General features: G+C 33.3%; 1 protein-coding gene across 1 annotated transcript in view; it reads right to left on the reverse strand.

Annotated features, from left to right (window-relative positions):
- LOC145266306 (17-beta-hydroxysteroid dehydrogenase type 6-like) overlaps positions 1 to 17,112 on the reverse strand; it is a 75,365-nt gene that overhangs the window by 13,311 nt on the left and 44,942 nt on the right. The window contains exon 3 of the mRNA XM_080121856.1: positions 7,042 to 7,224. Coding sequence (XP_079977982.1) covers positions 7,042 to 7,224 — 183 coding nt within the window. The remainder of the gene's footprint in view (positions 1 to 7,041; positions 7,225 to 17,112) is intronic.

Genomic DNA, 17,112 nt, shown 5'->3' on the forward strand with positions numbered 1-17,112 from the left:
AGAGACCCGTTCACTTTTGTATATATATATATATATATATATATGTTTAAAGAAAAATAGAAAAAACCGAATGAAATTATTAAAAAATCAACGTTTCGTCCCTGTTTCAGAGGACATCTTCAGGATAATTGAAATAAAAATGTGATAAAATTTCAATTATCCTGAAGATGTCCTCTGAAACAGGGACGAAACGTTGATTTTTTAATAATTTCATTCGGTTTTTTCTATTTTTCTTTAAACATAACGTCAACCACCGCTGGTATATTTTTTCATTCCTTATACATATATATATATATATATATATATATATATATATATATATATAAAGATACGAAACAATGTCTTAAAACTGTCTGCTACTACTAAATAGAATGACACACGTTTTCAAGTTTGTTTCCCATGTCGTTTCCTTCGTTGCAACGCTTATCAAAATTTAAGCACAGGAAATGCAATTTGAAATCAAATTAATCGCAAAACTGAACATCCGCTATGAATTACATAAGTGACAAGTTGAAATACATCCACCTACACCCTCGAGTGAAACGTTTCTAATAAGATTCTCAAACATCTCAATTATTTTCTCGGATGAAATCTATTTAAATCGCATTCATCCTTGTTCCCCCCACCCCCTTTTTACCTCGAAATATTTATTATAAATAATAAATTTAATATGATAAATTTAGTTTAATATAATAATTTTAGTTTAGTTGTCTGATGCGATTTCCATTAAAAACGTCAAAAAAAACTGATGGAATTTAAAGAAACTAATGACATTATAAGACGGATATCATAACAATTAAATATATATATATATATATATATATATATATATATATATATATATATAGATTTTGTTATTGTTGTTTTTTCAAGCGATACATACGGTTAATATTGGCTCCGCTTCGGAGCTCATTTTTTTATTTACTTAGAAAGTCGCCCTTTTAATTTGTTTGGGCGTATATAACATTTTTATTTATTTATTATTTTTAAAACAGTAATCTACGTACACGCGTGTTTCGAGGTCATTACCTCTCGTCAGCGTAGTTCAACTGTTTCTAGGGATCGAACCTCAGACCATGTTTAACACAGTCCGGTGCCTTAACCGTTAGGCCATAATCCCTAGATTAATTATGCTGTTTATTTTTATCGCTTTTATTTATATATATATATATATATATATATATATATATATATATAATATATATATATATATATATATATATATATATATATATATATATATATATATATACATACAAGATGCCTTCAATGTTTGCAAACTTTTTTCTACACGCATTTAAAATTGTAGACTCTTGGCCAATTTTTATAATTTCAGGTTAAAATGAGCAGTTACAGCAGGAATTGGAATACACCCTACTAAAGCCTGATTGTCACAGCTGGTGAATTTCAAAAATGCAATCTGGATGTGAGGACACTTTAGAAGAACGATATGCAATAAAATTCAGTTTTAAACTTGAAAAAAAAATGCCACATATGGAATGCTTCGGGCTGCTTTTGGACCATCTTGCATGCATCGAGTATAAGTTTTTAAGTGGCTTAAAAGATTTAAGTAAGGAAGGGTCTTTGAGGGATGATGAGAAGCGTGGGAGGAGTAAGGAAGTCACACCACAAGAGTTGATTGGTCAGATAAAGAATTTCATGAATAAGAACCGCCGTGTGCCTACATATGTGTATTATCAATAAAAATTGTCTTACAAAAGTCTGGAAATTTATTGAAAATACCTCATACATAAGTTACATGTTAAATGCATCTGCCTACACCCGCTAGTGAAGCGCTTCTATTAAAGATCTCAAACACGGTAAATATCTATCTCGCATTTATCCTTCTTTATTTTTACCTCGAAATAATATTTAATTTTTTTAGCTTCTTACATCAAGTGGCTTTATGCTATGTCTGAAGCGATTTCTATTTTTTTTTAAATCGTGATTGAATTTAAAGAAACTAATGTCATTACGTGATATATTCCATAACAATTAAATAGAACCTATATATATATATATATATATATATATATATATATATATATATATATATATATATATATATATATATATATATACTGTTCTTCAGATGCTGCACTTCTATTTCTTGTTCTCTTTCGGTGGAGGAGAAATCCTTCACGACTGAGACAATTTTTATTTTTGTACCTTTTCTCCACGTTAAAAAACGACCCTGGTGTCTAACTCTGTCCCGTGGGGAGGCATAGTAAATAGGTATATATATATATATATATACAATTATTTAATTAACTTTCTTGGATTTACATTTTTGGATTTTACCGTCATTGGATTATTTACCTTTCACGAGACTATCCATTCACGTGAAATCACCTTTTTCTTCGCCATATTCCTTCTGCTTCAATTTTGTTATCAAGTAAGATCTTACTTGCAGTTTCATTAAATACTTTTGTATGCAAAATCCGATCCCACATTTTGCTAATTCCTACCCTCTGATCAGAAGGAAAGTATTTCTTCGAAACTCCGCGGATTAAGGAATATCTACTTATTAAGTGTTTCTTTTTCAGATTAAATATGTTTTTAAGTCTTTTTCAAAGTTTTTTTAACATTTTATTAACTATTTGCTCTTATATATATATATATATATATATATATATATATATATATATATATATATATATATTAGTATATTTAGGCAGCATTTTTTCTTTTATGCAGTTTTTATTAAATAGCACAGATAACTCTTGCTTGTTTTTTGTAACACTCCTTTTCTCTTTGTCGGACCATTTTCCGAACGTTTTTTCCGTGTGAAAAAAGAAATTTCCCATAATCGCGAACGTTTTCGACCTCCATTGGTCATCCTCAGGCGAGTAGTAAAAAAAAAAAATGAAATTGAAAATGAAAGTAGCGAGATGAAATGAAAAATCGCTTAAAATCATAAAAATACTCAAAAGCACTTGAGCGTGCCCTCCGTTTCGTTTTTCAATTTCATTTTTTTTAGTTTTTACTACTAAGCATTTCTAACAAGAATCTTAAACATTACAATTAAACTAAATGTTTGGCACACCTTAAATTTGAAAACGTGCGTTTTGTGAAGCTGAAGCTATTTTATTTCTAGTTTTTCTTTTGTTTTGTTTTTTTACATGGGGATCACCACTTATCAAGGCGCGAAAGCCACTCAGGGATAAGGGTTATTGCGTGTACAGTAAACAATGAGATAGTATTGTAGTAATCATTAGTATTGGGGGATTTAATAGAGTGTCTTACTTAAGGGGGCGGTTTGTAAGGAATTTGTTTATGTTAGACTTGAAGACGTCCAAGTTGTAGTAAGGTGGGAAACAGGCAAGCGGCAGAGAGTTCCACTGGCGTGCAGTTCTAAGAAAGAAGCTTTGCTCATGGAATCTACTTTTTGATTTAGGCACAGATAAAGAGTGGGAAAAATTATTGACAGTAGTTTCAGCCAGACGGGTGTTTCTCGTGAAAGATTGGCGAGGGGGGACGAGGGATTGGAGCTCAGACGAGCACCTGCAATGGAAATAACGATAAAACAAAGACAGGCTCGCAACGTCTCTTCTGTGGGAGAGAGGTTGCAGGGAAGAGAAAGGGGCATGCCCCATTAAACCACGAAGTCTATTTTGTACTCTGTCAAGTCAGGATAGGCTGTTTTTAGCAGCTCCTGTCCAAATATGGCAGCCTTGGACGTACTAGTTGTAGATATCACTATTTATTCCTTATATATATATATATATATATATATATATATATATATATATATATATATATATATATATATATAGTAAGTTATGAAAATATATATAGCAATTAGGCTACACAGAATATTCTGCGTTTCATTCTCCTGAGAATTCGGCACGCTTATGCTTGCTAGGTGTTAAGATGTTTTTAAGCGATATTTCAAAGTTAACTTAACTAATTCCATATCTAATTTTGGTGAAATAAATCATATTGAGAGTGCTCAACTGTTTCAGGAGTTACGTGAAGTAAATACTGAAAATTTACGCATAAATTATATCTTCGTATATTAATTTATGTAATTGAATGAAGTAGTTATATATATATATATATATATATATATATATATATATATATATATATATATATATATATATATATATATATAATTGCCACTCATTAATTGCCATTCATTAATGAAACAGCTGTAATAGAAAAATCCAGGAGATAAACGAAGGTTATAAAAAAGAAAACGTGAGTCTTTGAATTTTCAACAAAACTTTGCAATATATATATATATATATATATATATATATATATATATATATATATTTCAGAATAAAATTATCTAACAATCAACTGGTATGGAAACCTGCGATTATAAGTTTTACAGAATATTACTGGCAGTAATATTCTATAAGTACTATCCCACCTAAATAAAAATTGCTCGATATACAAGATGGAGCAAATAAATCAAATTTTAGTTATTCAATGAATTTAAAATTTATGATGTGAAATGTTTGAATTTCAAATCAAAAGATTTTAATTATTCTATGTAAGATAAAGAATGCATTTGAAATGTTATAATTCCTTATCCTATAGAATTTCTATGCCTACCATCTCTTCAGAGGAGAAAATATTAGCAAATAATTATAATGGTTTACCTTATTTGCTAAAGTCAGTGAGACATGGAAAATCACAATTAAAAGTTTTTTAAGTATTTAAATGTCATAGAGTAAAGGAAGTTAATGAAAAGGATATAAAAATTCACATCTAAATTGTATGGTAAAATCCGAAGTGAATGTATATATATACTAGCATGGGTGCCTGGCGTTGCCCGGGTGTTTGGAGGTGTGCGTTCAGCAAAAAAAAAGGTGGTAGTAGGAAGGCAGGCTCGAACTCGTACCGCGGAGAAAAAACGTGACGTCTTTGCTGCTACGACCACCACCAAACAGGAAGTGACGTAGATTTAAATTAAGGCTATAAAGTCGAATAGAGGGGATGACTTTTGAAAATATTGGTGAAAAAAGAGACCCCTCCTTGTAGAAAAGTGCCCACTTGAGGGTGAAGAAATTAATGCTTTCAGCCAATTTGTCGATATTTGTCGTCTTAAAGGTCGAACTTCAAAACGATACTGATTTTGTGAAAATCCGTCGGCGCCATCGAAGGTTTTAGGCAGACATGCTAACATACATACATATATATATTTATATATTGGTAGCTCAAATTGTGTAAAATTTCAAATGTTCAGACCAGAAAGTGTCTGAGTAATTTGGTAGAGACCGCAGAGGTCAAATTTTTTTTTTTAATTTTAACCCCTATTATGACCCCTTAAAATTTATTGTTTGGGGCTCAAATCAAATTATTAAGTTAGATCCATGTCCAAGGAACCTATATCTATATTTCAAGTGTTTAGACCCGAAATTGGCGGAGGAGTTTGGTAGAGTTGTGAAAGGTCAAATCGTTGAACTTTGACTCCTTAACAGCCAAATTTTTGACCGAAAACCGATCACAAAGATTTTCCCAAATTTCCATACATTTCCGTATAACAAATTTCGAGTCTGTAGACTGAAAATTGACAGAGTTATTGTTTAGAGAAATGTACACAGACAGACACACAGAAAGACAAACAGACACTTTCACTTTTATAGATATATAGACATATGTGTGTGTATTATTATTATTATTATTATTATTATTATTATTATTATTATTATTATTATTATTACATAGAAAAATGCCAACATGAAAAGTAATATGGTTAAGATTAAGCTTAGAAAAGTAAAAGAACTAGTTGTTAAAACTGGAAAAAAGGACAAGTTATTCTAGGAAAAAATATGATAAATTTATAACTTAAAATATTGCAGTATTAAGAATTCTTTTTTAAATTCAATTAAACATTATATATAAATTCTTAATGCTGCAATATTTTAAGTCTACTAGAATATCTTGTCCTCTTGTTTTAAGAACTAGTCCTTTAAATGTTTGAATCTTAACCATATTACTTTTCATGCTTGCATATTTTTTATGTAATTCATGATTTTTCCAGGCTTTGCTTTGAAATAATATTTTCTTTTTTTGTGTCCAATATCGTACGCATGTCAAAAATCCAGAAAAAATTATTAGCAACTTCGTAAATTGACTTTAAAAAAATCAAATAAATGACGTAATTAAGTAAGCAAACAGAAAGAAGAGACAAAAAAAGGGAGAAACAGAATTAATGGGTGACGTCGTAAGCGGATTATTATCAATCTTAGCACGGTAAAGAGACTCACTTTTGTTAACTCTTTCTATATAACTCAAATAAGATGGAATACGAGCGATATTACCGCTATGATTTATGAAGGTGTTGACGACGAAAAAGTTGATATGGTAACCAACATCCAATCAGAAGAAACAGTCTCTCAAGTTCCTTACTAAATCTGGAGACTTTTGAACCCCGGTAATGTTATTATAACTTTTCTTTTAATGAATGAAAACTGAATTTTTTTTTTTTTTTCAAAATATAGCTGAGAAGGTGATTTATGAACTTTACAAATTGTTTGAAATTTGGTCGCAAAATGACTGAGCAGTGAAGCTTTAAAGCAATTATAAATGAGTAAAACTAACACTTAACCATAAAATCAAATAATCGCGTGATCGTTTAAACATCAACAACAAATCTACATATATGTGTGTTACTGTACATGCGTATATATATATAACCACACATCCTTCTTTTTCTCTTTCTCTCTTTCTCTCTCTCTCTTTCTCTCTCTCTCTCTCTATATATATATATATATGTATATATATATTTCTGTAAAAATATATTTTCTTAATATATATCAATCCTTATATAAGAAGCTCAATGTGATTACAGAGCAATATATAGAATACATGACAAAAAGTCATATTCCAAAATTCATGATGTTGACTATCTTATAATTTATTCCTTTAAATCAGTTAACTTATACAATTCTTGATATATATATATATATATATATATATATGTGTGTGTGTGTGTGTGTGTATGTGTGTGTGTGTGTGTGTGTGTGTGTGTGTGTGTGTGTGTGTGTGTGTGTGTGTGTGTGTTTGACTATTTATTTCACTCACCTGCCAAGCTGGCAACATTGATAACACGCCCTTTGGAATCCCTGAGCAGCGGTAAAAACGCCTTCGTCACTCGGACCATTCCCATCACATTGACATTCATAATCTGTTGGAATTGGTCCACGGAGCACCATTCGATTTCCGAAAAGACAGCGATGCCAGCATTGTTCACGACGGAATATAAAACTAGAAAATTAATAAAAAAAATTAAATTAAAAATTAAATTTAAAAAAAATATATTTTCAAACTTTGTAAACTTTGTAAACAAAGGAAAGCAAGAAAGAAAAATCTGGATCGGCATTTCTTTTTTCTTTGTTTTTTTTTAACAAAAGCATTTATTAGCGTTATTCCCCCGTCCTGACACATCTTAAAAAGTCTCTCGCCAGCGTCCATCTAACCTGGAACGTGTTTTTTTCTTTCTTCGACCGCACGCCAGCTGCAGCCTACCATTTCTCATCTTTGACTTTACACTACGATTTTCTTCGACGCGCACTTTGTTTCTCCCGACCACGTGGTGCATTTTCTTCTTTTTCCCTTTTTGCTTCTCGCGCACACTTCCTTATTCGCATATCCGTTTTTTTTTTCGGGTCCTGCTGCTGCTGATTTTTTTCGCAAGCCAGCCATCCTTTTCTGCTGATTATATTTCCCCACGTGCACATATGCACAGTGTTATGCATTTAGTATATAAGTATGTTACGTATTTTTTGTTTACATGGAAGTCACCACTTATCAAGGCCCGGAGGCCACTCGGGGATAAGGGTTATTGAGTATACAGTAATCAATGGGACAATATCGTAGTAATCGTTAGTAATGGAGATCTGATAACGTGTCTTACTTAAGGGGACGGTTCATCAGGAATTTGTTTATGTTGGACTTGAAGACATCCAAGTTGTAGTCAGGTGGGAAACAGGCAAACGGAAGAGAGTTCCACAGGCGTGCACTTCTAAGAAAGAAGCTTTGTTCATGGAATCTACGTTTTGATTTAGGCACAGATAAAGAATGGGGGAAATTACTGACAGTGGTTTCAGCTAGACGGGTGTTTTTCGTGAAAGATTGGCGAGGGGGGCCAGAGATTGGAGCTTAGACGAGCACTTGCCATGGAAATAAAAATAAAACAACGACAGGCTCGCAAGGTCCCTTCTGTGGGAGAGAGGTTGCAGGGTAGATAAAAGGGCATCCCTCACTAAGCCACGAAGTCTATTTTGTACTCTGTCAAGGCAGGATAGGCTGTTTTTAGCAGCTCCTGTCCAGATATGGCAGCAGTACTCCATCCTAGGATATATTTGAATTGCATCAGCAGTGAGATATCTACTGGAGTGGTAGAAGGATCCTACCATTTCGTTTTGATATTATTTTATTTTGTGCGTGTATGAAGATTGTCATATTGAAAGAAATGACTTGCAGCAGCAAGAAGGAAGAGAATAAGAAGAAAAGGGATGCGGATGCGGAGATGGTGAAGAAGATAATGAATAGAAAAAGGAGATTGAAATAGATGAACGATAGGATGGTAGTGAAGAAGAAAGAAAGAGAAAGGAAAAAGAAGAGGCTAATAGAGAATATAAAAAAGATGTGGTAGTAACGAAGAAGAATGTAGAGAAGAAGAAGAAGAAGAAGAAGAAGAAGAAGAAGAAGAAGAAGGAGGAGGAGGAGGAGGAGGAGGAAAGAAGAAAAAGAAAGAAAAAAGATAAAGAACAGAAAAAGAAGAAGAAAAAGAAGAAAAAAGAACAGATATATAAGAGAAAAAAAGAAAACGATACATGAGAAGAAAAAAGAAAAAGAAAAGAAAGAGAAAAAGGAGAAGTAAGAGAAGAAGAAAAAGAAGAAGAAGAAACAAGAAAAAGAAATAGAAAAAGAAAAAAGAAAGAGAAAAATAAGAAATAAGAGAAGAAGAAAAAGAAAAAAGAAGAAAAAGGACAAAGAAAATCACAAAGACGAAGAAAAAAGATAAAGACGGATACGATGAAAGAGAAGAAGAAAAAGAAGAAGAAGAAGAAGAACGGAAGAAAAAAGAAGAAAAACAAGGAAAAGAGATAAAGAACAGAAAAGGAAGAAAAGAAGAAAAAGAAGAAGAAAAAAGAACAGATATATAAGAGGAAAAAGAAAACGATATACGAGAAGAAGAAAAAAAGAAAAAAAGAGATAAAAAGAAGTAAGAGAAGAAGGAAAAGAAGAAAAAGAAGAAGAAACAAGAAAAAAGAAAAAAGAGAAAGAGAAAAATAAGAAATAAGAGAAGAAAAAGAAAATGAAAAAAGGAAAAAGAAAATGACAAAGACGAAGAAAAAGATAAAGAAGAAGAAGAAGAAGAAGAAGAAGAAGACAAGGAGAAAAAAGAAAAAGAAGAAAAATACAAGGAGCAAAAATGTCAGTTTTAATTTATTTATTTATCTCCAACCAGTATGGGAAAACTATTCCATAAACCGTTACTCAAGAAAACTGTCTTACCTCCCACCCCATGTCAAGAGGAGTGCTCACGAACACTCTTTCTATTAGCCAGTCTTATACGCGCCACTTAACAAGAAGAGTGAACGTTGTCACACTACAATTCTCGCCGTGTTAACGAGATCTCGTCTTCCCCTAGCTGTCTCCATCTCCCTTGGCTCCGCCCTCACCCCCTGCCATAGAGAGACAACACATAAATAAAGATCTCACCAAAATAATTCACACATGTTTAATGTTTCTGCTTCCTTCGTCGACGGTTAGCACTCGGTGTCATAAAAAGCGGTTACATTTTATGCTAATTGACATTTTCTATTTTTTAAATGTCAATATAGCTATCACATTTCACTATGACACGAGCATTACTAAGCATGGTCCCAAATGGTAGCCCTTTATGTCCAAGTGGCGGTATGATTGTTAGGGGTGCACATGAATTTTTTTTTTTTAATAGCATTATCAGATTTTCAGGGGAGTAAACGTAACGCCATATTAACCAGATGTTAGATCATAGCTTATATATATATATATATATATATATATATATATATATATATATATATATATATATATATATATATATATAGTCATCGACATACAGTCCTGTTTAGTTGTGTCACAACTTATCAGTGCCGCTAGACTAGCACCTCTCCCAAGCCAAGGATTGAACCTAGAACCGTCGTGTTGACAGTCGGCAATTCTCCCACTCGACCACTGAATGAATGAATGAATATATATATATATATATATATATATATGAGTGTGTATACGTGTGTGTGTGAGTGTGTGTACGTGTGTGTAAAGCGTATATATGATGAATGCGAGCATGTAATGTATTTTGAGCATAGAACGAGTTTCTCGTATCGTCTAGTGTTTCATAATGTTCCTTGTAGATGTGAAAATAACTGTTTACACATATAGATATATTACACATATAGATATATTACACATATAGATATATTACACATATAGATATATTACACATATGTATATTACACATATAGATTTATTACACATATAGATATATTACACATATAGATATATTACACATATAGATATATTACACATATGTATATTACACATATAGATATATTACACATATGTATATATGACACATATGTATATTACACATATAGATATATTACACATATAGATATATTACACATATGTATATTACACATATAGATATATTACACATATAGATATATTACACATATAGATATATTACACATATGTATATATTACACATATGTATATTACACATATAGATATATTACACATATGTATATTACACATATAGATATATTACACATATAGATATATTACACATATAGATATATTACACATATAGATATATTACACATATGTATATTACACATATAGATATATTACACACATAGATATATTACACATATGTATATTACACATATAGATATATTACACATATAGATATATTACACATATGTATATTACACATATAGATATATTACACATATAGATATATTACACATATAGATATATTACACATATAGATATATTACACATATGTTTATTACACATATGTATATTACACATATAGATACAGTTTCAACAGGAGAATGTGACATTTTATAAACAAACAGTTTCTTACAACAAAATGGGCGGAGCATCTTTCATAGAGTTTTATATCTTGCCAAGTAGGAAAACATTAATTTCATTCATCTTGGGTTTTTAGTTGACAAATCTGCCAAAATCTAAAATTAAGGTCCATTCCAAGGAATACGCAACAAGCCTCGGTTGTATATTTAGACAACTTTTATCCCAAATGCGTACCCATTGGGAGATTGCACCCGTCTTAGATTCTGTTTTCCCGGCATTACTATTCTCTTTCTATTACATAATTCAAATCATATCTGTTAACATGTGACTTTGAATCACGTTTTTGATCTGTTATTTTTTAAACCTATTTGTTCGAGTATTTGGCATTAAGTTTGTTAAGGCCACATCCTTGGTCCTTTTGTTCTATTGTTCTACTAACCCGTTCTAAACTCCGAAACCTATAAACATATTTGTTTTTGTACGCAACTAATTCTACCGTCAAATAATAACATTCTTTTATCTAACATTTTAAATTTTAATAATAATAATCGATTTTCCTTAATCGACTATCAGCAAGGTACCTGGTGTCGCCGCGACTTAATTTAACACAATTTTGTAAGTCAATCTGAAAGTGAGCTTAACTAAACGCTGCACACCTCGTGATTCCACTTTCACTTAACTAGACGCTGCACACCTCGTGATTCCACTTTCTACTATTAACTGAGTCATGTGCCAAAGCTGCTGCAAAGAAAAGAGGCTCCCTTTGTTGTAGTAGGAAACTAGTCACAGCTGACAGTATTCTATATCCTACAAAGCCACTATTTATCCATGCATCGAGTATTGTTACGGCATCTGGGCTGGTGCATCTACAACTAGTCTCTCACTTTTAGACTGTGTCTTAAAAGAGGGTCTCGTTCTAATTGTCAAGCTCCAAACTGTGCCCCATCAGACCAATCCGATTTGCAGCAAAATTCCACCACCTCACTGAAGAGGTCCACCACCTTTCAACTCTAATTACCTACTTCTCTCGGACCGCTTGTTCCGTAAATCTCACCCTTCTCTTTGTGCACCGGCTGTACTATCATCATTGTACAATATGAAGCTAAACATCGTTGGCATTGGTTTCCCTGATATTTTTCTAGTCAGAATCATCATCGAATGAATTTGAAGAATCTATTGTTGGCATTGGTTTCCCCGATATTTTTCTAGTCAGAATTCTTTGTAGAAAGACATCAGGTACTTACGATAGAAACTACAAGATATATATAGCAATATCTTAAGTGAAAATGATTTTTGTGGAACGAACTGGAATCGAACTTGCAACACCCACGTCATTAACCACTTTACCACCGTCACCTCCTAACTAATATCCAGAAAGTTAAACATATTTCTTAAAACTCTTTTTCCACAAAAAATTACTTTCACTTACGTTTCGGTCGATGTAACCTCCGATCTTCTTCAAGTGTACCTTGTTGAACTCGGGAATGATTCTGTCGAACTCGAGAATTCGACAGAATTTCCAACGGAACTCTTTATTTACTTCACATAGGTAGCATGCTCTTGTTCCGTCAGCCATGGCTGGATAGAAGTCCTAAGTAATTCGCAATTTTTTTTACAAAGGAATCACCATTTATCAAGGCCCAGAGGCCACTCAAGGATAAAGGTTAAAGTGTGTAAAGTGGTCAAAAGGACAATATCATAGTAATCGTTAGAAGTGTTTGGTAAATTGTATTACTTAAGGGGAACAGCTCATCAAGAACTTGTTTACATTGGACTTGAAGACGGCCAAATTGTAGTCAGCTGGAAAGCAGGTAAAGTATGGCATAAGGGTCTACTTCACAAGATTTCCAGCTACGGTATAACTGGAAATGTTTTCTCAATCATTAAATCATTTCTCTCCGATAGGCTCATAAGAGTAGTGGTATGTGGACAAAAATCGGAGGCCTGCAATATAAATGCTGGAGTCCCTCAGGGGTCAATCCTCGGCCCAACTCTCTTCCTGATCTACATCAATGACCTCCCTAAACACATACTTAAATCATTCGTTGACATCTATGCTGATGACACGACCATCTACGGCAACACATCAAAGGCTGTAAATGACGAAGTTCTCTCGGATTCTCTCTCCTCTGATCTCGAGCGCGTGGTTCAGTGGGGGAAGATGTGGCTAGTTACCTTTAATGCATCTAAAACCAAACTCCTATCCTTACATCATCAACGCTCTGATCCCCAGCTGGCATCAATTGTGATGGATGGCTCTCGTCTGGGTGAGGCCCCGTGTTTTGACAAGCTTCTGGGTTTGACCTTTACTCCTGATCTGAAATGGAACACGTACATCAAGTCTGTTGCCAAGGTCGCAGGAAAGACGGTGGGATCCTTCTACCGCTCCAGAAGATATCTCACTACTGATTCAATTCTCTATCTATATAAAAGCCAAGTACGGCCAAGGATGGAATACTGTTGCCATATCTGGGCAGGAGCTGCCAAAAACAGCCTATCATGCCTTGACAGAGTACTAAATAGACTTCGTGGTTTAGTGGGGGATGCCCTTTTCTCTACCCTGCAACCCCTCTCCCACAGAAGAGACGTTGCGAGCCTATCCTTGTTTTATCGTTATTTTCATGGCAGGTGTTCGTCTGAACTCCAATCCCTGGTCCCCCCTCGCCAAACTTTCACGAAAATCACCCGTCTAGCTGAATCCACTGTGAAAAATTTCCCCCACTCTATATCTGTGCCTAAATCAAAACGCGGATTTCATGAGCAAAGCTTCTTTCTTAGAACTGCACGCCTGTGGAACTCTGTTCCGTCTGCCTGCTTCCCTCCGGACTACAACTTGGATGTCTTCAAGTCTAATGTTAACAAATTCCTAATGAACCGCCCCCCTAATTAAAAACTTCATAAAATCTCCTCACTAACGTGATGTACTTGCAATAACCCTTATCCATGAGTGGCTTCCGGGCCTTGATAAGTGGTGATCACTGTGTAAAAAAAAAAAAAAAAAAAAAAAAACGGAAGAGATTCGATCGCCCACACTGAGAATTGAACCTTCAACCTTCAGGAGAATATCACTTTTATAATTGACTTTTCCAAGTACTCTAACTACTGTACCCCATGGCTCAGTGGTTAGATTAATTTTTCGTTTACGATGTTGGCAATCTTCACGTGGTCACTCCCGTGAGTATCTGATGTCTTTCTAGAAACTTTTCGGGAAAACCAAAGCCAAAAATAAAATCTTCGAATTCATACGCTATGATAATGATTTAACTTTTTGCATATTATGAAAAATCAGGAAAACAGGGAGTAGGGATGGAATTCCGAAGACAACAGATTTGATGAGGAAATAAATGTAGAAAGCATAAGTACATACTTAAACGGAGTTCAAAACCGGGTTCGATACCTATGCCCTTTTTCTTCCCTGCAGCCTCTTTCTCACAGAAGAGACCTCTTAACTCTATCGTTATTCTCATGGCAAGTGCTCGTCTGAGCTTCAATCTATGGTTCCTCCTTGCCAAACTTTCACAAAAAGCACTCGACTAGCTACAACCATTGGAAACGATTTCCTCCACTTTCTATCTGTGCCTAAATCTAAACGCAGATCCCATGAACAAAGCTTCTTTCCCAGAACTACCCGCCTGTGGAACACTGTTCCGCTGACCGGCTTCCCGGTTGCATACAACATGGCAGCCTTCAAATCCAATGTAAACAAGTTCTTGTTGAGTTGTCCCCATAAATAATCAAATTCTAACCAATTTACACCATTAACGACTACTACACTACCAACTTACATTCTTATCCTCGAGTGACCTTCTGGCCTTGATAAGTGGTGACTCACGCCTAAAAAAAAAAAGAAGTCCAGCATCTGTAGATGTCGAGAGTGAGAAGGTTAGGGGTTTGCTATTCACCAGTATTTTTGCTCCGAAGCCGGAAACATCTTCAGCGAGTTTTGGTTTATATCGGAATGCCTTCGATGATTTTTAATAATCGATAATCGAAAAACAATCCGATGAAAGAAAGAAGAGTCGATTTTGACCAAAGTTAACACCTTACACATCCCAACATCACAAATGCGTTTAAGAAGCTGCGTTACCACACAAGCTGAAAGGCCCAACATATAAAATCAACAGTAAGTTCTTTGATATGACAGAGGCGCATTCGAAATGAATGTTTCTGTTTAGAGCACAATTAAACCATGATACTTGACTCCTTTATTTGGCTTAATTTTCAAGCCATTATCACGACACAACCAGTAATGCCAGAGATATAAAAATAACAGTAAGTTCTTTGATATGACCGGGGCTCGTTCAAAATGAACGTTTCTGTTTATAACATATTTGAAGTATAACACTTAACTTTTGTATGTTAGACATTAATGCAGTTGGTTCTCTACAGTGCAATGTAATCTAAAATGCATTGTGGACTCAGACATTGCGAGAGGAATGTAAGGCAGGTGCACCGCGATGAGTGCCCGACTAGAGCAGATAACCAATCGATTTGATTGAAAAATGGTTGATTTCATTGATTTTGATGACAATAAAAATACTGTAGTGTGAAACATTCGTTGATCATCATTCAATCCCAGGCAACGTCGAGTCTCCCTGCTAGAATATTTGTATATATATATATATATATATATATATATATATATATATATATATACAGAGAGAGAGAGAGAGAGAGAGAGAGAGAGAGAGATCTACTATTATATAAAATATGTGTCTGCATGTATGTATGTCTGTGTGTATGAGTTCCTTCCCTATGGACTCGAAAACGGCTAGGCTGTTTTTATGAAATTTCACACGAAGGTACTTTATGTGCCTGGCAGTGTTCTTAGATAGGTTTTATATCTTAATGTTCTTTGACTAATATCAATAATCGGTAATCAAAAAAATATCCGATTACAGAAAAAAGCGATTTTGAGCAAAGTTAACACTTTACACAGCCTAAAATCACAAGTGCATTTGAGAAGTTTTTATACTGCACAACTTTTTATACTGCACAAGTTTTTATACTGTACAAGTTTTTATACTGCATACGTTTTTATACTGTACAAGTTTTTATACTGCACAAGTTTTTATACTGCACAAGTTTTTATACAGCACAAGTGTTTATACTGCACAAGTTTTTATACTGTACAAGTTTTTATACTGCACAAGTTTTTATACTGTACAAGTTTTTATACTGCACAAGTTTTTATACCGTACAAGTTTTTATACTGCACAAGTTTTTATACTGTACAAGTTTTTATACTGCACAAGTTTTTATACTGCACAAGTTTTTATACTGTACAAGTTTTTACACTGCACAAGTTTTTATACTGTACAAGTTTTTATACTGTACAAGTTTTTATACTGTACAAGTTTTTATACTGTACAAGTTTTTATACTGTACAAGTTTTTATACTGCACAAGTTTTTATACTGCACAAGTTTTTATACTGTACAAGTTTTTATACTGTACAAGTTTTTATACTGCACAAGTTTTTATACTGTACAAGTTTTTACACTGCACAAGTTTTTATACTGTACAAGTTTTTATACTGTACAAGTTTTTATACTGTACAAGTTTTTATACTGCACAAGTTTTTATACTGTACAAGTTTTTATACTGTACAAGTTTTTATACAGCACAAGTGTTTATACTGCACAAGTTTTTATACTGTACAAGTTTTTATACTGCACAAGTTTTTATACTGTACAAGTTTTTATACTGCACAAGTTTTTATACTGCACAAGTTTTTATACTGCACAAGTTTTTATACTGCACAAGTTTTTATACTGCACAAGTTTTTATACTGCACAAGTTTTTATACTGCACAAGTTTTTATACTGCACAAGTTTTTATACTGTACAAGTTTTTATACTGCATACGTTTTTATACTGTACAAGTTTTTATACAGCACAAGTGTTTATACTGCACAAGTTTTTATACTGTACAAGTTTTTATACTGCATACGTTTTTATACTGTACAAGTTTTTATACTGTACAAGTTTTTATACTGCATACGTTTTTATACTGTACAAGTTTTTATACTGTACAAGTTTTTATACTGTACAAGTTTTTATAC

Source organism: Euprymna scolopes, chromosome 41 (genome assembly GCF_053919585.1).
Source record: "Euprymna scolopes isolate OS-2025 chromosome 41, ASM5391958v1, whole genome shotgun sequence".
Lineage (NCBI taxonomy): Eukaryota > Metazoa > Mollusca > Cephalopoda > Sepiida > Sepiolidae > Euprymna > Euprymna scolopes.